The sequence below is a fragment of the Amblyomma mixtum genome, chromosome 5 (genome assembly GCF_055824585.1).
Source record: "Amblyomma mixtum isolate Tamu chromosome 5, ASM5582458v1, whole genome shotgun sequence".
Lineage (NCBI taxonomy): Eukaryota > Metazoa > Arthropoda > Arachnida > Ixodida > Ixodidae > Amblyomma > Amblyomma mixtum.
Window position 1 is genome coordinate 65528434 of NC_143016.1, and position 27892 is coordinate 65556325.

Genomic DNA, 27892 nt, shown 5'->3' on the forward strand with positions numbered 1-27892 from the left:
ACGCAATACACAGTCACGTGGTTAGTCCCGTGTGCGGGTTTTTTTTTTCCTGGTGTGCGAGCTCTACAAGAAAGGTTTTGTCACTTTTGACGTTGTGTGTGCACTGAATACTCATCGTGTACGAATTGTCTCGACTAGAGCTCGAATGCGACTAGCAAACGGAGGTTTACTCGCTTGGTAAGAGCTTACGATTTTCATATCCATGGTTTTTAAGCCTAATTCACTAAGTGGCCTTGGGACTACCAAGCAGGCGTCAACAAATATCACGCTGGAGACATCACTGTCGATTGTGTTTTCGCAGCTGTAGTTGCTTGTAGGCTCGTTCTCCTTTTGTGTCGTCATTAACAACATTGACGTGAATTGTTAAGTTCAGTGAGACCTTCAGGGGTGTGTCGTATTTTCAGGTTTGCTTCATGCGCTTTTGCCTATGTTCGAGCGTTACCGCGGTTCCCTGCGCGATTTGTTGGGTGTGTGTCAACTAACATGATTCTTGCTCTTTGCGGAAGTGTGTCACGGCATGATCGCATTCATGTTCAACTGTGCTGGTCCATGGCAGCATCCGTAGCTGCAATGTTACGACACCAGTACGTGCATCTCGTGCATGTATATGTGATACGCGGAAGTGTTTCCTGTGGGACACCCGAAACTTATCGCCGTTTCTTTGGCCCTGATTGTCGCTCAGATTGAATCGAGCATGATTAATGATTCAAAGCATCGCGATGTCCCATGCAACGAGTGTGTGTAGGCCTACTGAACGACGAGTCGCACTAGCCAGTTAATCGCATTAATGCTGTTCATACTGCCTCATCGCATGGAACATTAACGTTATGGTTAACTCATTTCAAATGAGATGCGTTCACTACCGTGGTGCATTATCGGAGCCTTGTTCGCCCCTGAGCTGCGGTGACCAACTTGGCTTTCCTCTGCCTATCTTCAGTGATTGTAAAGCGCGTGTTTTTACTCGCTATGAGATAACGAACGCGCGCCGTCGGTCATAGTGTATAATTACAACAGTTTATAACAGCGCACAAAGGTTGAGTTTCGGTGCTTTTCCGTGTAAACACTGTTGCGCTATCCGTTCTTTGCGTGTCTAGTTGCTCAGCTTTCGCACTATCAGCATTTTCGACTCTGAAGCTTAGAGCGCGCAAAAGCGAGTGGTAGTATGTTGTGTGCTTGTTAAAGGGATAAAAATTAAATGCGGCATTTAATACAGCATACCACATTTCGCAATACTGTGCTGATAACTGCTGTGTAGTTAGAGGCATTTAACACTCATTACACATTTATTTTTAGTATTGTTGCATACACCAAAATACATTGATGTAGTCACAATAAAAGATACGTGAAGAGTGCTAAAGAACTTGGGACATGGAAAGAAAAGGGCGGAGATCAGTAATTTCGTTTTGCTTGCTTTTTGTGGTTTAGCCTTTACTAGATTTTTTTTGCATTTTTCTTGTAGTGACTGCTTTTGCTGTAAGCACGCTAGTTTTGCCAAAGAGCACTAAAATGTGTTGTACCATATCATGTGCTGACATGTGAACAAAATCGGGTGGCGGGCATTTTGATCCAGTTTTGTGTTTGTTTTTTTTTAGGGAAAAAATTTGGAAGTTGTTATATGCTTGTTTCGTTTGTAGAGGTGACAGCAGATAAGTAACGAAGGTTGTCAGACGTTAGAACAGAGCATAGTATGAAATGTTGCTGAACAGTGGTGTGTTGTATTTTGATTACCCAAAATGCATAGTATAGCATATTTTACTAGTCTTTCAACTTACTAAAGAATGCTTAAGTACTTTTAAGCTTGCTTACAGTGCCTTACTGCTCAGTTCCGGCTGTGGATAAGCACACAAAAATAATGCAAGAAAGTGAGCCAAGAAACTGGACAATTTTTGTCTGCAAAAGAAGCCCTGGGATTCAGTCTGCCGAATGAAATGACAGGTGTCTAGTGCGTAAAATGTTACTATTTCTTGGGACGTTAAACCCCATAAACCAAACCAAACCTTTTCTCTTTTTAATCCTTCTGGGGACTTCCAGATTATTTCTATAAACGGTTCCTTGAAGTTCTTTCACCGTTGTGGCTTTGCGCATTTTTATGCAAAATCAGAAGCAGCTTTGAAAGCTTTCATACTGTGCAGTGTTGTTCGTAGCAGTATTACAACTATGACCAATGACAATGAATAATGATATGTCAATAAGGTTTTCCCTATTCAGCTTATAATACAAAGATCTGTGGAGCATGCTTACACTGCAGTCTGCACATAGGGCAGGAAAAACGGTAGTACTAACCAGCCTGCACGTGAAACATCGGATAGAACACAGTGCTTATTTATGCATGAGCCCAATGGCTTGTTTGTGCAACTGGGCATGTTTAGCTCAGTACCTCATCGTTCATGCAGGAATACGCATCAGATCCAACAAGAATGAAGGAAATATCAATGCAAGTGTTTTCTCGTAAGGTAGTAAATAGGTTCTCTGTAAAATCCTCCCGCTTCCTTTTTCATTTTTTGCATCCAAGCTGTTTCTCCTAAAGCTATTGAAGCCATGGCAGCCTCTGAAGTATTTTAGATTTGTAGCTTATGGCCTCCAGTCAGTAATACTTTGGTGGGTGGCGTTGCAATTCATTGGCAGCACATGGTTGTACATTAGTTATTGTGCTGGTTCCAGAATGTATTCATTGAGTAACACTGCTACATCCAGCATTATTTTTCGTTAGTGTTTGTTGTTGTTTTGCATTGTCACACTTTTTACTGTATTGCCCCTCCTGCTAGGGCCAGTTTATTGGCCTGCAGTATCAATAAATAAATAAATAAATAAATTTCAGCTGTGTAGTGCTGGAACTAAGTAGTACAGTAAAGGAAGACTGCTTGTGGTATTTGTTTACTGGATGCTTTAGTTCATGCCCAAGTGTCATGAATTGGAAATAGAAAACTTAAGCCTGCCTCAGTTGTGATGGAGATAGCGAATTTAGCAACTGCCTGCTATTCAAGCATAAATGTTCATAGCTATGGTATGCTTCTTAAGAATATGCTGCTCATTTAACAAGGAGGCTTGAATGTGAATTGAATGATAAATATTTTGTTGTTGATGAGTTCACGCTTCTGAAAGTTTCAAGTGCATTGCAGGGTCACATGGCAAGGAAATGGAGACAGTCAGGAACAGTAAAGATTAGACAAGTACTGTGTTCCATTTGGGCAAAGCTTTTTACTGACCATTCACGCACTTTACTTGCTGGTTACAGTCCAGACTTATGTGTTTCCATAGCAGAGCTGAAGGACGAGTAAAATTAAAAAAACAAACAAACAAACAGTGATAAAGTAACAAGGCAGTTTTTTTGTTTCAAGGTTTTCTCGGCCTTATCTTTATTGTGGGTGATAGGGTTGCTGTGCCTTTACAACAGTCCGGGTCTTACCTTGTGCAGGACTCTCCGATGCGACGACGGCAACGGCAAGCTGATCCACTTGTGCTGACGGTGTAATGTTTCCTCACCGCAGAATGCCATACCACATCACCATTCTCTATGTCTACAGCATCATCAGCCTCGCGGCGCTTTTTCACGCGACACTGGTGGCCGCTGAAATTGTCGTTGTAAGTGGATTCCTTGCATCTGTACTAGAAAGGTGCACTGGGTGCGGTCCATTATGTAAAGCGGCCACATAGGGGCCACACAAATACATGCATGTAACTTAGAAATATAGTTTGAAGTAGTGTGAGTATTATTTGGCAGTGTCGTATTTATCAATTTGAAGTGGTTCTGTGGCTTTCTTAGTTTTTTGTTGTGCATCATGGCTCATGTACAAAGGAGGTGCTGGCATTTGAACCTTGTCACAGTGAACCCCCGATTGAGCAAGTCACTGTATGCAACAAAGTAGATCGGTTTGGCATGCTTTTCCATTGGGTGACCTAATGCTGAAGCAAAGCTAAAAACAGATCCAGTGCCATACCATTTACAGGTGAAACAACTGCGTGAGGCTACATGACATAGGTTGATGCTGTCAGACGCATTATTTCAGTCCATGTGTGCTGATGCCAATGCAGCTGCGTTCCAGAAACAAAGATAGTGGATTGGGTCATGCTGTGATGGGGCAGCGAAAACAATGACACAGAAAAGCACCGAGGCAGCAGGTGTGGTCAGAAGGTGCTTTCTTGTGTTGTACAGATGCTGGGAAGAAGAGTATCATAGCTTGCAGTGCCAGGAAAACCAGTCAGTTGAGAATTGTTCTTGAGATGAGGTGAATTGTAGGCCTGCTCGCAATTCTTCCACTCCATATTTAATGCCGCTTAGGGCGACAGGTCAAGATGCTTATGTTTATACTTTGGCACACTTTACCACATTCGAACACTGCAGCACTGTTCTTATTTCCACATTTAGGCATCGGCTGATGATGCATTTGTTTGTACTGAGCATTTCTGCGTCTGCTTTTTATGGTGAATGTCGACTACAACAAGTTAGTCTTTACTTAGGGTGCAACTTATTATAACGCTGCGATGACTGCAGTACCTATGCCTATGGCAAAAGCGCTGAAGGATGGAAGAAGCTGGCAAAAGTGTCAGTGCTGTTCCATTTGTTAAACTGCAGTAAGCTGTGGTTGAAAGGCAGCAGAATTGAGCACGCTTGGCGTTTCACTCCTATGCTTCATGCTGTTTGCCTCATGCTGTCTGCTGTCATTTCTTTAATTTGTAGTTTTCAGACACTTATAAGAATATGTGAAGTTGTGGATATAGACATATGTTATGTCTGCCTGGAGAGTGCTCAATGTATAAGGAAGCCAGCGGAAACCAAGAAAACAAGGAAAACATAGGGGGATGTTTCTATGTTTTTTGTCTGAAAGTACTATTCTGATGGGTAAACCCTGAGATCTTGCGATGTCTGTGCCAAGTGAAATAAATAAATAAAAATAAATCATATAAATATCCGCGACTGGGATTCGAACCCATGGTGGTGTGAGCAGATCAGCTTCGTTGCCACTATGAGAGAGCGCTAGGCTATTGCTGCAGCCGAACGGGCCTCATGTTAAACTGCAACTCACTTTCTTGGTGTGCATTGCGCATCGTCTTCGTCGTCAGCTAATACTACTATCAAACTAATATTGCCGCTTGGAGCTATGTGGTGGTAGTGACAGAGAGATGAACGCTGCATGCGTTAGCGTGGGCAATGTTGTGATAGAAACACTGCGCTAGAGCAGTAAGCTTTGGCATTGACAGCATTGCTGTGGGCACTGGTGCATAGGCCACCGGTGTACATGAGACAAAATTGGAATTGACTATGAAAAAGTTGAAGACGCATAACTGGCTCCCTGAGTCAGTGGACACCTCAGTCGCGCTTTCAGGTATACCTGGAAGTGGTGTCCAGCTGCAAATACTGCTTCTACACAATATTTCTTGTTTAGCGATGCTAAACCGCCAGCCATTGTTTTAATTTGTTTTGTGCTGTGGTTTTTAGGAGAAACCTAGTTTGGAAAAAATTGGTCACATGATGTGTAATGACACGAAGTATTGTGTGCCTAAATTTTTCATCTGTTTTCAGATACCACATAGTAACTCCACACCAGGGCTGAAACACATCTTTGACCAAGAGCTGAGCTTCTCGGCTATGGTACCTGATGAAGGAGTTCCTGTAAGTGCCTGTACCTGAAACGTTGCTTCAGCACACACCTCTCATTAGTCCATTTAATATTGGGGCGTGTTTACGTTTTATGGTAGGTTGTCACTTCACGAAAGCAAGTAAGATAACTAGCATTGAGTGGAGTTATGCTGAGAGTACTTTCTAGTACAACCCCACTTCCCATCTAGGCCCTATTTTTAAACGAGGTTGCTGTTTTTGTTGAATCTTTAGTCATGTAATACTAAATGAGTTTTTTAGATGCTGAGTGATGACGTAAAGATGAAGATTAAGGGTTTTATTCTGTGTTATAACTTCATTATAGCACAACTGAGATGTGAACCAGGGAAAGCGCTTGCGTAAAGGGGTGCACTTCTCTATAGTTTTACACATTGGGTACTTGGCACACTCATTGGGGGTAATGGTGATTTTTTAGGTGACTGTGCTATGCTATCCTAGTGTTTTAGGCGGGGAAGCTTTTGAGGAAGTGCTGATGTGTTGCAGTGGCTCCGCTGCTATTCATGGGTTTGCTCTCACCTGCGGGAGCCACAATTAAAGGCGGGATGCAAGAGGATCTGTGCACTAAGGTTTTGGTGCATGTTAAGGAACACTAAGCGGTAGAAATTAATCAGAAGTCCTCCATTGTGGTTGCCTTGTAGCCAACATGGCTGATTTGGCATTTGGAAACTCAAACGTTCATAGAATTTCTTTGCTGCCAAACCATGTTTTTTATTCTCAGGCCATGTCATTTTATTTCATGTTATGCTGACTGGAGTTTTAATTTTCCTTGCTTGCAGGGCTTGCTCACTATAGCATCTCCTTTGGCAGCATGTCAACCAATTACACCTCCACCATTTCCATCAAATGACAGTTTTGCCTGGTTTGTCCTCATTGCAAGGTTTGAATGTGGGCTGGCAGACAAAGTAAGTGCAACATTTTGTTTAACAGGGAAGAGTAATAGACCCTTTCGAAAATTCAGCGCCATCTGGTGTGTGGTGCGCAAACCGCGATGCCTCCGCCATTACTTGGGCATACGCCTGCCGGTATGCGCTCGGGCCAGATTGAAAAGTACGCGCGCCCGGCGAAGCCACAACAAGCGCAATTTTATTGTTTCTGTGTCCTAGCCATGTTCCTTGACATTGGCTCTCTGCACCAAGCTATAGTCGCGATGCCGGCATGCTGCTGTGTGCCTTTCTGCAGCCAGCGCGGTGAAGAGACGCGCACGGAAACAAGCTGTGTTACCAGAGCACGGAGCGCATGGAGTAGCTGCATGCTTCTTTCGTCTCGTCCGTGACCTGTTCGTTTTCACATTAAAATAAATGATATAAGTATTGAAAGAGCAGCGAAAAGTTCCTTCTACCGTGTAGCCGCTCCGCTGTATAGTGAGCACAAAAAATAAAGGTGCCACCTTCGGCGCACTCGAGGACATGCATTCCGATGCTGGCGACTGTTTCGGCGCGTCACAAAATCAAAACGTAGCTCAAACGCGCTTGTTTTGGATTTTCAAGCATCCACGTCCATTCGTAGAGAGTTCCGTGTGCGCGAAAAAGAGCACGACGATGCGGCGCGGCGAGGAGCGCCGTCGTTCTCTCCGTTGCGAACATGCAGCAAACGACGGCGACATAGGCGGAATGCAGCAGCAGCAGCTGTGTGTTTTCGTTCGGTCAGGGCCTGTGCACTCTGGCTAAGGCAGGAGACACATGTCCGGCAACACGTCCGTCGCGCCGCTTCCGAACTGCCACACCACAGCAAGCAGGGACACACGCAGCGGCAAGCACTGCTGGCTCGCTCTACCCAAGCTCCGCCCACAACCGGTGTCGCACTTCGCCGCAGCGCAGCAGTGCCCGAGCGCTGCTTGGCTTGGTGTACAAATATTGCAAGAAAAGACGGCATCGCCTTGTTATCAGAAAGACTGCCAGCGGCGACAAAGCATGCCAGCTGATGTTGCGGGCTTTGGGCAACGGCACCGCTCGCGGGCGCTCCGGGCGAAGAGCTCTGCGGCTGCCTGTCTGCCGTGGTCGTCGCTAGGCCTATAGCCTGCTTCGCATCGAAACGGCAGGGGCCGGCGCTTCGGAAGTCGCCTGCGCTATAATTGAAGGCCTATTCTTCACTCCGCTTTGCTGTCAACAGCATAATCTCACAATAAAATAATAGTATGGTCAATTTCTACGGCGCCTTCAGCAGCGGAGCTAGCGGGCGCCAGTCGAGCCGGACCCCAGCGTCGGGCCAGCGGCAGCTTCGAGGCGGTTCTCGCAACAAATTCGCTCGTACCACAGTTGTCACTTTTACCAGCAACTCGGTATTGACCAATGACCCAGAAAAATGATATATTTTCTCATTTCCCTATCACAGGGTTTATTATTTACGTCGAGAACACTCATTAGCTCGTTTTTATGACGCCGGCAGGGGATCAAGGCTGGCCGGCCGGCAGGCTCAGCTTACTTCACGTTCGCACAAGAAAATACAAAACAGCCATGCTACCAGAAAGGATGCTTGCTAGATTCTAGCAACGACAGCATGTCTGTGCTAGAGTGGAGCTTTCGGCAACGACACCGCCTGCGGCAACGCCGGGCGACGAACTGCGCGCTGGTCCCCGACTGCCCTAGTCGTCGCTAGGCCTAGATCGCTGATCGAGCGCCCGTATCCGGATCCACGCGCATTTCGCCCTGCAGTGCGCCTGCTCGTAGTCGAGTCCGGTCCAAGTGTTGTTAGCCCTCCTTTATCGACAGTAGATTCGACCTGCAGGGTGACACGGCAACGCGCACTGTCGACGGATCGCAGTGATACCGGCTTGTAGCTTCGCTGAGAGGTGCGGCCGGACGATAGGAGTCCAAAAGCCTTTCCGAAAATCCGCCCGGGATGACAGTCAGGTCCCTCGACCACTGCAAATTTTCCGCCATCGCTTTCACAAACGCAACCAGACATGCCACAAGGTGGAAACTAGTGCAAAGGCCGTGCAGAGCGCTATAGCTGCGCGTCTTCCAGCCAAAGGTGCCCAAAATATGGCGCACGACGCCGACGAAAGTTGCTGATGATGATGCCTGCCGAGTTGCCAGACTGAATATTCTAAAGGGTCTATTAATGGGCCATACATTCTTGACCAGTATGGCTTGAGTCTTCTTATGCTGCGAAAAAACTTGCTTCTGTTTAACAGTAGCATCAGGTAATCTAAGGAAGTCTGTGCCTACTGGAAAGAGAAATAAGATGGAGCTAGGGGATTTCATTTCAATGGTCTTTGTTGTTTACCATGAAAATATTAATGGGGCAACAGCTCTCGGTACTAAATTCTCACACTTGTAAATAACCCGAAAACAGTTTATGGTTTGCAACCTTGTGCACTCCAGGCCCCATCAAGTTTTTAGGCTTAGTTGTTTTTGTTTATTGAATTGGGGTTGGTAGGGGAATATAGCAGGCATACAGTTTCACTTAGTGGGCATCTGCTTGCACTGCAAGGCAGGACTTTACATTTCAGTTATTTGATTATGAACATATGTGCTTGTATGAAACTGTGTCTTAAGTGGTTTCTCTTTGTTTATGCATAGCTTATTGAGAGGAAGGGATATTTTTCAAGGGACCTGTGGCCATGCATTAGTATTGAAGTCACTTACAAATGTCCTACACTCCTACTTTTTACTTTCAGGCACGCTTTGCCCAAGAAGCGGGATATGACGTTGCTGTAATCTATGACCGCAAGGCTCACAACAGTGGTCCTTTTGAGACCCACATTACTCCAGAGCCGAAGTACTACCCTGTCAGAGGTACAGCTCTTTCAGTGTTTCTTTATGTACCAAGCGTGCGGTTCTTGGTTCTTGCAAGATGAATTCGGTTATGCTAAGACAAAGCGTTGCAATGAAGCTGAGCATCCGTCCATCCCTAGGCCTGCAGAATAGTCTTAGCCAATATTCCAAAACTTGACATAGAAGAGTAGAAATTTCACTGGTGGTCAAGCCATAGAGGACATCTGCAGGAGCTCTAGTTAATGCTTAGAAGTGATGTAAGGTGTAGTGCAGTCAGTTAACTTGAATTAAATTTTTTGTGGCATGCGTACCGCTTCACACAATTCAAAGCTGGTCCATACATGTGAAATGCTTCTGCTTGTCATGTGCATTGACTGCTGCTTTTTGTTGCTGACGAATTGCTCATTTTAGTGACAAGAAACATCAAGTCATAACACAAAGCAGGCCATATATGGTCATTAGCTACTAAAACGTGCTTCACAAAAAAGGCGTTGTATGTGTTCTTGCTCCTGTTTGTATGCCTTGATTACCCTTGGGTGCCTTCCAGTGCCATTAGCGGAAACTGAGGCGGGCTGCGTTGTAAATTAGTGCTGTACATTTGCAGTGTGAACATATGCTGATATAGGGACTGTATCGTTTGTGTGACATCCAGGGACTTTTTTTTGTTGTTGTTGATTCATTGTGTTGAAGCATCAGTTATTTTGGATAAGGCTTCTCTTCAGCTGATTACGTCAATGTTGTAGCAAGCTTGTCAATTCGTGTAGTGACTATATCAAAGCTGTTGCCAGTGTGCATGCAATAGAACCAGCAATTTCAACCGCGTTGCAATGCAGCATGTTTGCACATAGATACGTCAGCAATCTTGCTTCCCGAAGTAAGTCATGCCGGCCAGCTATGTTATAGACAGTTGATCTTAGCAAAAAGCTTGTTGGAAAAGTCGGTGGTGGGCAGTAGTGCCCTAATGTTTTCTGATTGTTGGATTGGTGCGAAGTTGGGTAATAAGCACTGGATGCTTAGGTATTCAACATGAAAACCACATCTCAAAGAAAAGAATAGGGGCAGCAGCCAAAAAAAGACAAATGGCGGGTGGCACCTTTGCTGATAAAAGTTAAAATTAAAGGAAGCACATTTATGTTTTGTACGACAAAAAATAGTAAAACAAATGCCACAGTTCGGTTTGTGAAGATGAGGTGCTTGTCCTCTTGCCTGTGTGTGCCACGTTGTCCTTTTTTTTTGTGAAGCGAAAATATTTGGTTTTGACCAAATAAGATGTTGTTTTCAGTGCCATAGGTTTTGCTACTTGATTTGCAGTCGTGTGATGACACTTTCAATGCATTTTGTGTTCTGTAGTCCAGCAGACATTACTGTTGGCTGCAGCTTTACTGGAATGGCATAACGTTAAGAATATTGTGCAGCATGTTGCAATTTTCCAATGCCCCATGGCTGCCTGTTCCAGTGCGTTAGTGCAGTTATTTTGTATGTGAGTAGAAATTCAGAAATGAGAGTGCAGGAAAGATGCAACAGGTATAAACTGCCTCAAAAAGAGATGTACAGAACATTGCTGAATACGGCATACATGAAGCTTAACTACGTTTTGTAGATGTGCCGAGAAAACATGATTTTATGCTTGCTGCTGTGGGTTTCAAACAGAACATCTACAATTGCATGTAAAATCAGAAGAAAAGTTTTACAGGACTCGGGCATGCGGGGAAAAAGATTCAGGCGGCACTTTGGCAATCTAAAGTGCGTGAAGCTAAAGCCTTTCCACGAAACTTTGGCTGCACGGCCGTAGGCACACACGAGATGGCTGTGGGGTGAATTGGATTGGCTAGTCATAAATAATTCGTCATGACCCATGACTAACTACCGTATATTGCTGATTTTAAGTCGACCCCCCAACTCGCGGCCCCCTTTGGGCAAAAAAAAGTTAGACTCGGAATTTAGGTCGACGTTGCCACACCCTGCGGTCCTAGCTCGCCCAAAAAGTTTTTCAGAAGGCCGAGTCATAAAGAAACATTTACTTGTTCACGAGATATCTCTGACTCGTCGTCGCTTGTGTGGACATAGTCGTGATCATCATCTTATGAGCCACTGCTGCCGCTGGTTTGTCGATAACAAGTTGCTATCGTATTAAAACAAACCTTTGGTGCATATCTCAATTAAATTCAAGTTTTTTTAAGCAGATACACTTTCGCACCTTGTCTGACAACTATTATGTAATTACGAGCGCACGGGGCATAATATTATCCGCGACTTGGTCGAAATTACTTTTGACCCCGCATATAGGCCGACTTTAAGACTCAGCATATACGTCGACTGCGATTATAAGTCGACCCCCCAACTTTGGAAGGACATTTAAAAAAAAAAAACATCGACTTATGCGCGGCAATATATGGTAGTCATGATTGGCTATTGACTAACTAGTCATGACTAATTATTTGATGGCTGGTTAATGACTAGTTATTCATAACTAATTGGTTAGTGACTATAACTAGTCATGACTGGTTAATGACTAACTAGTCATGACTTGTGACTAGTAATAACTAGTTGACTCACTTCAGGTGTAACGGACGGAGAGACAGTCATGGCCGCGAGTATGAGCCATTAAAGGCTTTTGCCTTAATATCTTGAGTAGACACTTGAGCTCTGCCTTAAAGGTGTACTGAAGAGGATTCTGAACTTGTGTTTTTGCCGCGGGAACTTGATCTACACGTTCCTAGCATTCTTAGAAGCTGCGACTTATTGCCCTCTGTGGCCGATTTCCCTAATTAAATCTAATTAACGTCCGGCTCTCGCCTATGTTTTTTTTTTAATTCTCCGCGTACGGTGGGCGAAGTCGACCAACGCGTGAAGTGCCTTTCAGCCAGCTCCGTGGAGGCTTTGCTTTCGCTTTTCGTTTTTTAGGTTTCCATGAATAAATAGTTTCATTCGCAGATAATATAGCCGCAAAATAAGCCCACAGAAATAAAAATATGCGCAGACTATTTGCTACTACGGACTACTAGGTATTACTCCGCCGATGGCAGAGCGGCAAGCCGCCACGGGACTGGGTGAAAGGCGCTCCACGCGTTGGTCGACCCCCCCACCGCACGCGGGAGAATTTAAAAAAAGGCGGGAGCCGGACGTTAATTCGATTTAATTACGGAAATCGGCCACACAGGGCAATAAATCAATGTTTCTAAGAAAGCTCGGAACGTGTAGATTGAGTTCCCGTGGCAAAAAGACAAGTTCAGATTCCTCTTCAGTGCACCTTTAAGGGCATGAAGCGATAGCACTAGTGGGGTCCCTGCAGTGGCCTGGGGTCCTCTGGGTATCACTTCGCAGACATGTTCATTCTCTACTTTGCATTCATAGATCGCGGGGAGTCCTTGTACTGCCCCAGCAGGTGGCTGTTTCCACCACAGTGCCCGATGGGGCTTGTGAGACTCGGTTTGCTCTTCTGAGCGACCTCTTGTGACCGGTCATTATTTTAACAGTGGGCAGTTAACTCACAATCCAATGGACAGGTTGCCACCTGCCACAATGAGCAGGTTGTGATGATGTCATGAGGTCACGTGACCTAGGCAGCAGATTAGCCACCTGCTTTGCTTCACTGGGAATTTTTGCCTCATGCCACTGCCACCCGGTTTTCCGCTGAACAGGATCCTTAACGCTCTCGCGTCGAAATTTACGTTGGCGCCATCACGCAGTCTAATCACCTGCTTTGCCTGCATATATGACAGGAAATGCATGCTCCGTTTGCTGGTATCAACACTCGGCGACTGGGTTGCTAGGCAGGGCTGTAGTAAATTTTTTCCCTAGCACATGCACCCTGTTAACTTTTGCTGCTCACTGTACGTGCTTATATTTGTGCATAAGCGTTCCTGCAAGAAAGGCGGCTGCTACATAAACATCTGACACTTTCAAACACTGCTTCCAAACAAGGCAGCATGGAGTGAAAGGCAGCAGTAGGCCTTGCAGCAAGTGAAGGAGATTCTCATATGCATGTCATATCCGTGTGGCTGGTTAACTGTGTAATGCTTTGGTGCGTCTTAAAGGTGCACTGAAGAGGAATCTGAACTTGTCTTTTTGCCGCGGGAACTCGATCTACATGTTCCGAGCTTTCTTAGAAACTGCGATTTACTGCCCTGTGTGGCCGATTTCCCCAATAAAATCGAACTAACGTCCGGCTCCCGCCTTTTTTTTTAATTCTGCCTCGTACGGTGGGCGGAGTCTACCAACGCGTGGAGCGCCTTTCACCGAGTCCCGTGGCGGCTTGCCGCTCTGCCATCGGCGGAGTAATACCTAGTAGTCCGTAGTAGCAAATAGTCCGCCCGTATTTTTATTTCTTCGGGCTTATTTTGCGGCTATATTATCTGCGAATGAAACTATTTATTCATGGAAACCTAAAAAACAAAATAAAGCGAAAGCAAAGCCTCCACGGGACTGGGTGAAAGGCGCTCCACGCGTTGGTCGACCCCGCCCACCGTACGAGGCAGAATTAAAAAAAAAAAAAAGGCGGGAGCCGGACGTTAATTCGTTTTAATTGGGGAAATCGGCCACACAGGGCAATAAGTCACTGTTTCTAAGAATGCTAAGAATGTGTGGATCGAGTTCCCGTGGCAAAAAGACATGTTCAGAATCCTCTTCAGTGCACCTTTAAGCATTCTTTAAGTTTAAACCATACTCCGCAATTATTTCTCCAAAATTACTTTTGTTACATGTTTCATGTCACTCGCTGTCAGCTTCGCTAAAAGTTTTGTTCGAGTAGACCTTTAAGTTTCCTTGGGTTGTCCAGATGGTGGTAGGGTGCTACAGCAAGCATTTCGCACGTGCAGCTACTCTAGGTAGCAAGGTAGACTATTTCTTTCTTATTTGAAAAATTTTTGTTATGCTGCATCTCACTGTTGATATGCCTTGCATAGCAAGCAGCTGCAGCTGGTTTTGAACAGTTTTTTTGCAACTATCTTCTGTTTTCTTTTATGCATCAGCAAATGGTGTGAAAGAAACAGATGACCTCAATATCTACGCCGTTATCGTGAGTGAAGAAAGTGGGATTCGGCTCAAGCGGTACACATACAAAGATGAGTAAGTGTGCCAGTTTTCTCCTTACAAATGCCGGCCATGCATTTTTGTTTATTGAATACAGTCATAGGCATGCCGTGTGGAATGGCATATTGACCTGTGGTATCTAATAGCCAGCATGCTTTTCTCTCCTTTGCTTGTTTTTGCCTTTCATGGGTATTAAACAGCAGTGTTAGTGTTGTGAGACATGGTAACAAATACATAGCTGGCAACATGAAATGTAATCGAAGGGTGGTTACCGCATATTGTTTCTTATAAGCTGATGTATTACTGTATTGATATATTTTCCCGTTATGTTATTTGTTGCAAATAGTGTACTTTTTGTTGATGTGATTTGCATTGTATTGATGTGCCCTTCCTGCCTGGACTAACCATGGTCTGAAGTATGTGTACTTAAGCAAATAAGTGAACCTTTTTTTTTACACAAATGACCATCTTGAATAATATGGAGCCGACTTCTTCATGTGGTCAGAAATACAGAAATAGTTTTGGCTGAGCCATGGGTAGTATGCGCCTCAGTCCTGTCGGGGTGTATGGAGCTCTGTATAGGAAAAGAACCTTATTTTGTTTAGAAATCAGTTCAGTTCTGCTAGTACAGTCGAACCCGGATATATCGAATTCGAAGGGGATCGGAAAATAGTTCGATATAGCGAAAATTCGATATACAGATATAGGCTAAAACTGCACTCCCGATCATAACAAATTGTGGCTTACCGTTTGGAACAGCCGCGAATCACATAGTATGGGCGCGCAATGTGAAAGCGCTTTATTTCGCGGAAAAAAAAGATCACTAATTTTGGGCTGCTTTTTCCCCTGGGAAACGAAGTTCAAAACACTGGCCTCGATCTTCTCGATACTGTCCAGGTGCGAGAGCACAGTGCCTTCCATTTCGCCGCAACAGCGCCGAATCAGGCTAACGCTGACGCCAGTTCAGTGGCTGCGCACGGACGCGTTTCTTCGACAACACAGTTGCCCTCGTCGTCGCTGGAGTCGGCGTCTTGAACGCCAGCTACCGCTTGAACTTCGCTGTCAGCGTTAAAGTCCTCAACAGTCACTTCGGACGGAACGGCGCCGAGAAAATTGGACAAGTCGCGAAACGCGTCGTCCAAGCACTCATCGTCATCTAAATCTTCCGGACATTAATCTCCGGCCACTTCAAGGCCTGCCTTGCCAAAACAGTTGGCTACTGGGGCCTGCTTCACGTCGCGCGTTGAAACACAGGCACACACACAAAAAAAAACGCGAGGCGCAGATGGAGCGATAAGAGCGAAGCCTATGCGAGCGGCAGTCAACGCGGCTGCGAAGGAACGACAGAGGGAAAAGAAAGAGCAGGGAGAAAGATCGGCGCTCTGGGCTTCGTTTTTTTTTTTTTTTTTTTCTGAGCTCACTCTTTTCCCCAGACCCACGATGTGCCCACGAGCGACCGTTTTCTCTCTCTCTCTTTCCCCAAGAAGCGTGGTCGCCGCGCGTCTCCATGCGGCGCTCTCTCTTCGCTGATCTCCAATGACCTTGACGGAGCACACGCCGGCGGTACAGGAGGAGAGAAGGAGTGGGAAAGCTCGCGCCGGTGGGGCGCAAAAACGGGGAACAAAAAAAAGAAAAAGGGCCCTGCGCCTGCTGACTGCGGAAATGTTCTCCGCTGAGGCGGCTGAGGACCGGACAGGAATGTCTTTGGGGAAAGCGCACCTTCCAGGGGCGCGGCGCGGCGCGGCGTTCGATATATCCAATGTCCGGCGAAAATGGAATTCGATATACAACGCAACTGTCCTATACTTTTACATAGTATTTTCAAGGGGGTAATCTGTGTGTTCGATATAGCCAATAATTCGAAATATGCGGGTTCGATATATCCGGGTTCGACTGTATTAATTTGAGCTGTGCGCCGCTACAGCCATTTACCACTGTAGCTCACTGGTGCTGGCAGTCTCTTTCTGAGGTGAGTGGTAGCTAGTACAAGGGCAAACTTATAGTAGCCTCCAGGACATGCGTTGCACTGAAATGCAAAACGACGGGGTTGTTGGCAGTTTGGTTTTCTGCTCACCAGGCCAGTCATGCGAGGCACACGTAAGTGTGGCAAACGTAAAAGGTTGTGGAAAGGCATAGAAGGTGCCCCGTCTTGTTGCCTTGTATCTCCGTTTTCCATGACATTTCATTTTTGCTTGTCTGTTACTTTGATATGTCCACACTTCATGTGTGGTGCGATGCCATCCAGCATGAAGTACATTTGCCAAAGCGCTGAAGGAAGAGTTAGCGACTGTTTGGGAAAGTGATGGTGGAAAGGCCAGCTGTACATGCCGCAGCAGGCATACATACGTACTTAGTTTTACTAGTCGTAGCTTAGGGAGGGGAGTGTCTGCTTATATTTTGAGTCAACTTTCTTTTGGCCAGTGAAGGGCCAGTTGGGGGGACCAGCTTATATTCTGAGTCTACTTACACATGGCAATGTATGGCAAATATCTTTTCTTTCAGAAATACTTTTCGACTTCTTCATGCAGTTTTCGAACTTCCCCTGCCATGTGAAGATCACATTGGTTGCCTGTTGCTAATCCTGTTTACCATAGAGCAAAGAATTTTCCGTTTACCTTTAACATTTTTTTTATTCTTGTTCTCTTGTAGCTATGAAGTGAAGCTGTATCCCGAGAGTTTCCAAAGCATATTCAGCTACTTGCTGCCATTCCTTGCAATTGTTGGGGTCTGCATTGCTGGACTTGCAGGCTTCGTGGTAAGTTGCCTTGAGGTGCTCGCTCTTTCCCATTGCAGCTAAGGAAAGTGGACGCTGTCCTCGCTTCGTGTGGTAGGCAGTGGTCGGTGAGAGCCATGCATTGTTGCTTGCTAGCTCAGAACCTGCTTATGACAAGTTTTATGGCATGATGTGTGAATTCTCCGAACATTGTTATCAGTGACATAAGGTGTGGTGTGGCGCGAACAAGTGGAGTGCGGACATGATGAAAGCATGACTCCAGTTAAAATACAAGCTAATATTATTGCTTGCAACACAATTCATGGTTTTTTACAGCAAAACATTTTTTTTATCTTAAGTTCACGAGTGAAAAAGACTGTTGGATTATTTGGTCCATTTTTCAGTGCCTGCCGGGACATAAATCGGTTGTGAGTGCAGTCAAACATTGAAAAGTTGACTTCGTTTACAGTTGGGATCAGCCAGCAGAGTAATACAGGATGCCATGGACCATGGCTCATTGTTACCAACTGCGTTTTTTTTTGTAATGGGAGGTGCGGGTTTTCAAATAATAAGAAAAAGGTGAAAATTTTTATTTTTCAATAACGCCATATTCTGTCTAAGAAGTTTCAAGGTCTAATTCGACCTTCAGCTACTATAAAATCTATATATTTGATGCCTCCGAAGTGTCAAAATGTTGCAGACATGCCCGTTGCTTTCTGCAAAAGCATCCCTGATGGCCACCGTCTTGGCCTTGTTTGAAAGCTGGTGCTCTTTCCTACTTCCTGGTATCACTCACTGTTGTGAAATCCTCTCGTAACGTCCACTTCGCGCCGTTTTCAGAGGCCTCTGTAATGACCTCCGAATGGCTGGCGCACGCACTTCAAATGGGATTTTCTCTACTTAGTGTTTTTTGCCAGCATGGCTAGCCTTATGGAAGGTTTCGTTGTTTTTATGGTGCAATTTAAGTTAATGTTGTACCATTGAATTCAAAAACTTTGGAGCTATGCTATATTTTATGGCTGAGTTGAACATATCAAATTTTTTAAACAGTGTCACCTATTTATATTTAATTATGATGCTTTGGCTATTTTTTATGATGATGTACCTCAATAACAACATAAATAGCAAAGCTGTCCGTGCCAGGTCTTTGGCTACAGATGCATTTAGATTGGAACCAAAACTTACTGAGGGAAAGTGTCGTGATGACCCATAAGAACTTACCTAATCAGGCTTCAGTTATTTTCTTATAATGTAGAAACTAATTGAAATGTGCTGAAGCTATTAATTTTGAAAATCGGAGGGAGAAATACATAAACTCGCATAACTTCATTATGATATATCTAATAATAAAAGTTTTCATTTTGAGATCCACATCTCCCCTTAAGTTATATTCTACTTTATAGTTGGCACAACTCAAGACTGAAGTCATAAACATCTCTGGAAACGAGGCCCTCCAGCCAATGGCATCAACTGTTTGTCATGATGTCATGTGACATTGGAGGTGGCTGGCAGGTGCCTTTGTGATATGGGATTAACCATAATATCATGACAGTCTGTCAATACCATTGGCTAGAGGGCATTCTTTGAGAGGTGTTTGCCCGCTTCGCTCTTGAGTTGTGTCAGACTGTAATGTGAACCGCTAGTTTTGCACTCCTTGTGATGGCCCAGTAGCTACGGCATTCTTGTCCTGTGCACGAGGTCGCGGTTTTGCTCTTCAGTAGCAGTGGCTGTATTTCGATGGAGTCGAAATGCAAAATCACTTGTGTACTGAGATTTCAGCACTTGTTAAGGGGGGACACTGGTCATGAAAAAAAAATTTCTATTAATGAAGTCACAGTTATGAAATCTTCAGGGCTTATGTATTTTTGTGTGCTGATTCTAAATATGTCATTTAATTTCATGTAAAACAATTGCTTGAGCACTTATGCACTTTTTATGCTAGTATTTTGTGGAGAGTTTTGAAGAAAATTTGCTTCGGGAAACTCGCTGAAATGTATGCCACTTGGGTTCTCTTGACACCGAGGAATACAATAAGGGTGAAATTGTCTTCCTGCCTATCATAGAACTTAAGTTAGAGTTTTGAAGTTGACGCTTCAGAAATGAGAAGGAAAATGTGTATTCCTGTGTGTGAAGTGGCAGCTTCAGTACCCTATTACTCAAGTTCTATGAGAGCCAGGATGATAATTTTACCCTTATTGTATTCCTTGGTGTCAAGAGAACCCAATGGCATACATTTCAGCGAGTTTCCTGCAGCAAATTCTCTTCAAAACTCTCCGCAAAATACTAGCATAAAAAGTGCATAAGTGCTCAAGGAATTGTTTTACATGAAATTAAATGACATGCCTAGAATCAGCGCACAAAAATACATGTGCCCTGAAAATTTCATAACTATGACTAAATTAATAAAATTTTCTTTTCAAGACCAGTTTTTTCAAGACCAATTTTCTTTTCAAGACCAGTGTCCCCCCTTAAGTAACCCCAGTTGATAGGTACAAATTTGGAGTCCTCCATGACAGCATACCTCAGACTACAGTGTTACTTCGAAACGTATGCCTACAATTCAGTGGTGGTTGGTAAGTTACCTTGAGTGTTTTTGCCTGTTATCCTCGCACACTTTCCTTTCCACTTCCATAATGCTAGCGCTACTCTACAGTTCTAGTCTTCTAGATTGATTTATTTGGTGTATTTGGATTGCTAAAGCGACAAAAATTGCTGAAGCCTGTATGCTTATATGAGCTTCCCGTAGTGCCTTCTCCATAGCGCAGTGGAAGAAGTGTAATGTTATATGGGCACAATGGCAACAAGGCAAAAGACAGCCTTCTCACTTTCAAATTACCATTGTCTAGTTCCTGTTCGAAATCTCTGCTCAAAACCGTCCTGATTTATTGGCGAACTGGCTCACTGCACCGCCCCAACTTCTTGCTTGCCAAGAAGCTCTGGTTAAGGGGGGACACTGGTCTTGAAAAGAAAATTTTATTAATTTAGTCATAGTTAGAAATGAAATTTTCAGGGCACATGTATTTTTGTGCGCTGATTCTAGGTATATGTCATTTAATTTCATGTAAAACAATTCCTTGAGCACTTATGCACATTTTATGCAACTATTTTGCGGAGAGTTTTGAAGAAAATTTGCTGCAGCAAACTCACTGAAATGTATGCCATTGGGTTCTCTTGACACCAAGGAATACAATAAGGGTAAAGTTATAATCCTGGCTCTCATAGAACTCGACTAATAGGGTACTGAAGCTGCCACTTCAGAAACAGGAATACACACTTTCCTTCTCATTTCTGAAGCGACAACTTCAAAACTCTATAACTTAAGTTCTATGATAGGCAGGAAGACATTTTCACCCATATTGTATTCCTTGGTGTCAAGAGAACATAATGGCATACATTTCAGCGAGTTTCCCACAGCAAATTTTCTTCAAAACTCTCCACAAAATACTAGCATAAAAAGTGCATAAGTGCTCAAGGAATTGTTTTACATGAAATTAAATGACATATTTAGAATCAGCACACAAAAATACATATTCCCTGAAGATTTCATAACTGTGACTTCATTAATAAAAATTTTTTTTCAAGACCAGTGTCCCCCTTTAAGTATGTCAGTGCTTGTGTGGGTTTTTAACGGAAGTTTTGGGTTTAAGGAGATTTTCTTCCTCTCTCTCACCTGGAAAAAATTCGGTTTTGAGGAAACGGCGCAGTAACTGTCTCGTTTCGCATTGGACACTGAAAGCGCACGGCGAGGGAAGGGATGAAGGCGGGAATGAAATACGAAAGAGGTGCTGTGGAGGAAGGCAAGAGGTTAATTTTGACTAACTGGGGATCTTTAATATGCACTGACATCACGTAGCACACTGGTGTTTTGGCCGCCGTGGCCGTAATTGAACCTGTGTCCTCAGGACCAGCAACGAGTGCCCTTACCACTGAGCCACCCTAGTGGGTTCTCCTTGGGCATGAGTGTGCTTTTTCATTGCATGGAGCCGATGTCAAAGAGTAGCCCGTGATGGGTTCGACAAGCCTGTGTGCAGCAAATTGTTGACATCTTTTCACCAAATGTCAATTGTTGGTGCCACTTAATGCTAACAAATGAGTACCTTGGCCCTGTGCACAGTACTGCGACTGTAGGGCAGTTTAATTGTGTGCCGCAGTTGGCGCGCTGCATCCGTGACTGGCGCAAGAAGAGGAAGTCGCGCCTGTCACGCAAACATCTGAGGCAGCTAGCCACCACAAAGTACAAAAAGGGAGATGCCTACGAGACCTGTGCCATCTGCATCGAGGACTACGTCGAAGGGGACAAGCTGCGCATCCTGCCCTGTGCACATGGTGGGTACTGCAAAGAATTGTTCACCATTACTGCTAACCTGCTGGTGCTCTGTCTTTCTGTGCTGCTGCTTCAGTACAGGTCAGTACAGTGTAACCCCGATTATATGACTTCCAGGGGATCGTATATAATCAGAAACCTTTCACAATGTAGTTTACAGTGGAACCCTGATTGTATGACTTCCAGGGGATCGTATGAAACCATCTTATAATCAGAAACCTTCCACAATGGATACATTTGTGTAGCAAAAACACACCTGCTGCAATGGCCGTCAAAATGCATAATGTTTGTTTCTAAAAAAACACCTGAAAGGTACTCTATGCATTGGTTGACTCCTCCCACCGTCTGCGGGGAATTAAAAAAAAAAAAAGGCGGGAACCAGACGTTCCGATTTAAATTAGGGAAATCTGGAAATAATTCGAAGTTTCTAAGAATGCTTGGAACGTGTAGATCGAGTTCCCGCACCAAAAGGACGAGTTCAGGTTCCTCTTCAGTGCACCTTTAATACCTCAAATGCCCTTGATGTTGGGTATTACATGAGGGACAGGCTTAGCATTCAGATAATAAAAGTTTCATCAGCAACCTTGAAATGACAAGTCAGTGTGGTGCACAATGTAGTGGGCATATGATTCCAGTCCCAATTGACCGCTACAAAGATTTATTGCAGATGAGCAGCAGTTTGCACTGGGGGAGGGTACATGGCTTTTTGGTGGCTTATGCAGCTTCAGGAGAGTATATAACAGCTGCATCTTACCAGTACTAACCTATGAGGCAGAATCATGGAGGCTGACGAAAGGGGTTGAACTTAATATATACAGTCAAGTCCACTTATAACAATATCCAAGTGCCATGGAAATGCCATTGTTATAACCAATAATTGTTATAACAGGGTTGTACCGAAAAAAAAGAAAAGATGACAAACTTCAGAGCATTTACTGACAGTAAATACCCGGTAGGGTTTGGTTGTCCTAATACCTGTAAAAGGTCATTAATTCGAACTTCAGGGAACCGGAACAATGTTCACCGTTCACCGATGACCAAAGCACCACCATCACTGCACCCCTGGGTGCTTCGCACACCTCCATATCACAGGAATCAAGCCGGCTTTTCCGGAAGTGATTCTTATCAGATATTCAAGAAGCATGCAGGACTAAGGGTGCGGCGACAGCTGACATGAGAAAAACCGCGCTGGCTGCGTGCACGCGCACTGCACGGACTGATTGGGGGTACGCATGGCGTGCGTAGCCAATGCAGCAATGCAGCAGCTCTCCTGACGCGATGACGCCTGCCCCTGGGACATGGGAAATGTATGAAGCGGGGACCGTGGGGAAGTTAGCGAAGAACAGCGGAAGATGGGACAACGTACGCGCCGCCAGAGCCAGCCGTAGCTCAGAGTGTAAAAAGAAAGAAAAATGCGTCTTCACATTTTTTTTTCTGAGAGCGGCGCACCCCTCGGAAACGTTAATAATGGACTGCTCCGCCAAGGCTCCCTACCATGCTCCCTACTTTCTTCTCTGCATGGGCCTTTTGCTCAGGGGAACGCTTTCACGGGTTCTTTTGCTTTCGTGGCATTGCTGCGCCAGCTCAGTCTATTGGTCGGCCCCACACGCGCACGCTTTTGTGTTGTAAGCATGGTTTTGTTGGTGTGGTTGTAGCATTTCCTTGGTTTTTTTTCTATAATGGTTGACACTCAATTACCAGATTTAATTGTTATAACCAATAATGTGCCCTGACTGCATTGCTATAAGCAGTTTATTTTACCATAGAACACATGGCAAAGCTGATGGTGCCACGACTGGGCATGGGCACGGCATGTAATGTGAAGGCAAGATAATCAATGGTCGAAGCAAAATAACCAAGGGGGTTTCAGGGTCTGGTGGGCAGATGACATAAAAGAGTTTGAGCTGCCTTGTTTCGAGATTAGGAGTGCCGGCTCCTATTTTTAGCTTCATGATGCTGGTATGGTATGAATGATCGGAGTAGGTAAAGCAGGCGGTGTTATTTTTAATGGACATGACAGTTTTAGAAATGTTAGTTTATGAAAAGCGTTATGTGTGATGTCCAAGTGAGGTTACTCTAAAACAGGAGTTTGCAATCTTTTAGCCTCGGGTAGTCCCAGTGGCTTTTGAAAGGTTCTGAGGAATTCTGCGTGTCGTGGCTTCCATTCATTCCTGCCTGATGTGCATGCAAAAAGGGCCATGCAAGTATATGGCAGCTGAAGAAATGCCGAAACTCAATAATGACTGGGTGCATAGTAAAACAGTCTAATATAATGCTGTAAGCAATTAAAATATGATTAGTTCCAAGTTGGCGGAAGGAATGGGGGGGGTTGCATGCATGGATTTAGGTGCTCTGGCAACTCCAGAAAGCATTCCAAGGAGCCCTGGTGTTCCGCGGAACCCAGTCTCTCTAAAAGTTTAGAAAGGAATGTTTTCAGTTTAGAAATACATGAAACCAGACATGCTATGGTGGATACTGTTGGCTCTTTTGTGCATAACCAATTTTTGACGTGTCCTGTGTGGGCTTCCTTCTCTGCTTTCTGATTTTTAGTCTATAAACCTTTTTATCACATTTCTTGTAATAGCAATACGATATTAATGCCTATGTATTACTATTATCAACACGTACTGACATATTATCTTAGTGTAGTATTAGTCTCGAAGTCTCACCAGCTAGCACTTACAAAGACGGGTGTGTGTAAAACTTGCTGCCCTTAATAATATCTTATAGTCCTGAAGCAGGCAAGGAGCAGTTAAGGTAAACTTGAGCAGGACTAGCTTGCATAGTTAAGCGCTTAGTTTGGAGCATTTTGTTGTAGTGAAACAGTGGGATGCTCAGGAGAAGTGCCCTTGTTCATTGTGCATTGCAGCATATCACTGCAAGTGCATCGAGCCATGGCTGCTGCAGAACAGACGCACTTGCCCCATTTGCAAGCGCAAGGTGATTCTTCCTGGAATGGATCCGAACTCCGACTCGGAATCTGATGGCGAAGGGAGCAATGCCACTGAGCGAACCCCACTGCTGGCAGGCTCGGGTGGCGGTAACACGTTTGGGGGCACATTTGGGGCCACGACCCCACTGTTGCACCATCAGCCGTCGGAAGAGGGAGCGGCAGACCAGGCCTCTCCAGGCCGCCCGATTGTACACACGGCGAGCTTTCATCGCGAAGACAGCAGTGCGCCCACATGTAGCTCATGCCCAACACACGTGAGCACAGCACACTCTGTGAACCGGGATGCCGATTCTAACAGTATCAGCAGTGGCACTGACGATGAGGTGCAGGTCAGGCCTGGAAGGTCGGCAACTACACAGAGTGACAGCCAGCACCACCTGCGGTTGTAGTGCATTATGTGCAACTCTCTGAGGGGGAGTGGCGCTCGTCGTCACTGGCAGTGAGGCTTTCTTGAGCTAATGGAGGTTTGTACCATCCTGTTGGGGTGTGCTGATGCATTGGCTGCCTGTTAATGCACTTGTTCAGTCGATCTAAAAGTAATGCAAGTTGCGCATGCCAGGGCAGTTTGGCCTGCATCACTCGTTGGTGGCCCTTTTTCTCATGCAACTAGAGAGCAACATGCACTGGGGTGTTGTATGTGTGTCACATTTTTGATTCCCATTCCTCTGCCTACTCCCCTGCCTCAATTTTCTGTCTGAATGTGGCAGGGCTCTCGCGCTTGTCCAAGGAAGAGCATTTGGTTAAATATGTGTAACAGAACAGAAAAGGCAGAGCATGCTCACAATTTCACAAATGCAGCCATTTTGGCGAAGCTAATCCACAGTGCTCAGACCACTTTGCATGTGATTGGAACCATTCAGCACAAAGCTTTGTGGTCGCACTGCTATATGACTCACTGTTCTGATAATGCACGGAGTGAACTGGGACAGTTTTTAAAAAGAGCGGTTGCATTTTCTAGAAGCCTCGGCTAAAATTGACATTTATTAATGCCTCAGGGTAGCAGCTGTGGATTGTCATGTGAGGCGATCTGTCATTGCAGTCTGAAACAGATGAGTGCTCAGGAATCATTGCTTGCAGGCATCTTTTACCTTATTGTAGTTGTGGAGACAAGGAAATGTATGGGGGGAATTCGATTTTATCAGTGAAAGACGCTAATGGAAAATGCTACATGACCTATGACCCCAGGTGCATGGTTTTTTTTTTTGACGAGAAATACTTGGATCTTTGGATGGAAGACGGCTGTACAGTGAGCAGCTTTTAAGTCCAAATAGCGGGAGTGAGTGTTAAAGGTGTTGACTTGGACGTCTGATCTGCAACAGTTGATGCATTGTGTGTGTATGCTACGTTTCTTTGTTGTTGAAGCACCGAGAGTTTCCAAGCTAGCAGAGCATTCAGTGCACAAGAGTCTGGGCTCGCAGCTTGCGGTGCTATGTGATCTGCAAGAGTTTCTACTGGTGTGTAATGCAGAAATTCTTTTATTTCTACTGTGTGCATCTTATTCATTGTTTTGAGGGAATGTAACGTTCATGGTTATATATCGTATGTGATCTGTGGCATAGAAATAGGGCAGTGCTTTGGCGGCGACAGTAATATGCATAATTGTGCCATCCATCATGCATTTTATGACATTTTGATTAGTTCCCTGCGTTATATTACGTTGATAATAAAACATTTATAGTAACCCTTGTGGTTTCGAGGTTTTGGGATGTATTGACAAAAGCTTGGCCTTAGTGTAACTTTCACTTCATATCATTCATTACTTGCCTGCACACACTGACATCTATGTGCAGTTTGTGAACACTTCATAATGAGTCATAATCATGGTCTTTGCTTTGCTATAAGTATGTACATTCAATTCCCAATTGTGTGATGGCTTTTAATATATTGTGAAGGAGTGGTGGCGGTAGTCATGCATCTATTGCCTAACACTCGAGGTAGTTTCTCCAGGAAATCTATTATACGTCTATGCTCATTTCATACTGCCTTGACATCTGGGGCCAAATTACAGAAGGGTTACTGTCTCAAAATGGTCACAAAGCCCCACTGCTATTGGTCATATCCGCTGGTCGTGTCAGCCAATAGGAGTTGGGCTTTGAGACTGTTTTTCGATTGTTTTGAGATAACAATCATTCTGTAGTTTGCCCCTGATACAGGAAACTGCATGCCGGCAGTCGTATGTTGATGGTGTAGCTATTCTTGATTTTGAAACTGTAGTATAAGTGCAATCGCTGCTTAATAATGCAATCTTTGTTTACATAGGCAAGAGCAATTTCATCCTCAAAGTCTTTGCTGTCGTGGCCCTTCATGTATTGTTCATTGCATATCTAATTTGGTGCTCTGGTTTCAAGATGGAGTCCAATTTTGCAGGCTGAAGCAGAGCTTTGCAAACAGTAAAGGCATTAGATATGCTAGCTCTTAGATATTGGGAAAATTGTATATCAGCAGTTTAGTAAAAAGCCTGAATAACGTACACCCCTGTTGCTTATTAGAAGTTTTCACTTGCAAAGGTATATATGTATAGCTGCAACCTCCCTAAGTGGCGTGGTAATAGATCACTTTTGAAGTAATTTTATGGCAGCCTTTGCAGGCACATTTGTGTGATGAGCACCACTGAATTGGAATACATGTTTGCCATTGTTCATTCACATCTAGTTGCTGTTTTAGTGATTCTTTTTGAAAGCCGGGCAAATTAGTTTGGTGAAGAGCTTTGAAGGTATTGCTACGGCAGCTTCATATATTGCAGTCAGTGGTGCCCTGACTGCTGCTTTTTTCAGATTCTGGTTGGAATTTTTTAGAGCGTAATGAACACTTTGGTTTATACTATGTACACTTACGCGACCATCTTCGCATGGAGTGCCCTCCTTGATAATGGACTTTGTATGAAATGGTGCTGCATTCCTGTGTAATAAAATGAGACTCTAGCGTGTACAGCATTTTTTATATACCGTGCAAATGCCTAATTTTGTTTCCTCTTGGTGCTCTTTGCTGCTATTGGCACTAGTCATTGTTCCTTCTGACAGGCCTGATTTAAAAAAATGTTGAACTCACTGACCTTCAGCTTATTGTAAAGCTTGTGGTATAATTCACCTGGGGTGCGTTCCCAGAGCTTCAAACAAGTACCACTTCTGTTTTCCAGGAGGATGAAAATAAATGTTTATTTAAATTATTTTGTGTCTGTTGTCAGTATCTGGAAAAAACACACACAAAAATGGTTTAGTCAGGGGTTGTCCGTAGTAACACATGAAATAGGACAGTGACTACATCTAACTGTAAACCTATTCCTGAACTATTGAGCTCCACATTTAGACAGCACCGTATAACTTGAGTGGTACGAAGAAGTGCTGACTTTGCGACAAATGACAAGTTTAGGGGGTATTAACTTCCAGCTACATAATGTAATTCATAGGAGATGAGTGTTTGCAAAGTAAAAGTTGCCATAGGTTGCATTGTGGATGAAAATATGCTAAAGAACTGGAGTGACACATCAGCTTACAAGTGCAGTATTTCGCCTGTCATTAATAGTTTCGTCAAATAAGGT

General features: G+C 44.4%; 2 protein-coding genes across 3 annotated transcripts in view; one reads left to right on the plus strand and one right to left on the minus strand.

Moving 5' to 3' along the window:
• Window positions 1–27520, plus strand: gzl (godzilla E3 ubiquitin protein ligase). Of its 2 annotated transcripts, none has more exons than XM_089544881.1 (9): window positions 1–177; window positions 3416–3582; window positions 5522–5611; window positions 6394–6519; window positions 9237–9354; window positions 14304–14400; window positions 17014–17119; window positions 21211–21403; window positions 24271–27520. In XM_089544881.1, the coding sequence occupies exons 2-9, from the start codon at window positions 3472–3474 to the stop codon at window positions 24741–24743; spliced, it is 1314 nt and encodes a 437-aa protein (XP_089401007.1). In that variant the 5' UTR covers window positions 1–177; window positions 3416–3471; the 3' UTR covers window positions 24744–27520. The 2 variants fall into 2 exon arrangements, with proteins under 2 accessions (XP_089401007.1, XP_089401008.1); XM_089544882.1 differs by having other exon boundaries at window positions 21229–21403.
• Window positions 27513–27892, minus strand: part of LOC149342484 (uncharacterized) — a 12709-nt gene continuing 12329 nt past the window's right edge. The window contains exon 8 of the mRNA XM_089544884.1: window positions 27513–27541. Coding sequence (XP_089401010.1) covers window positions 27513–27541 — 29 coding nt within the window. The remainder of the gene's footprint in view (window positions 27542–27892) is intronic.

Bases quoted from the DNA above. Each gene is read 5' to 3' on its own strand.
- gzl (XM_089544881.1), top strand. From the start codon at position 3,472: ATGTTTCCTCACCGCAGAATGCCATACCACATCACCATTCTCTATGTC. The intron at 3,583-5,521 runs GTAAGTGGATTC...ATCTGTTTTCAG, and splicing joins TGGCCGCTGAAATTGTCGTT to ATACCACATAGTAACTCCAC. The intron at 17,120-21,210 runs GTAAGTTGCCTT...ACTGTAGGGCAG, and splicing joins CTGGACTTGCAGGCTTCGTG to TTTAATTGTGTGCCGCAGTT.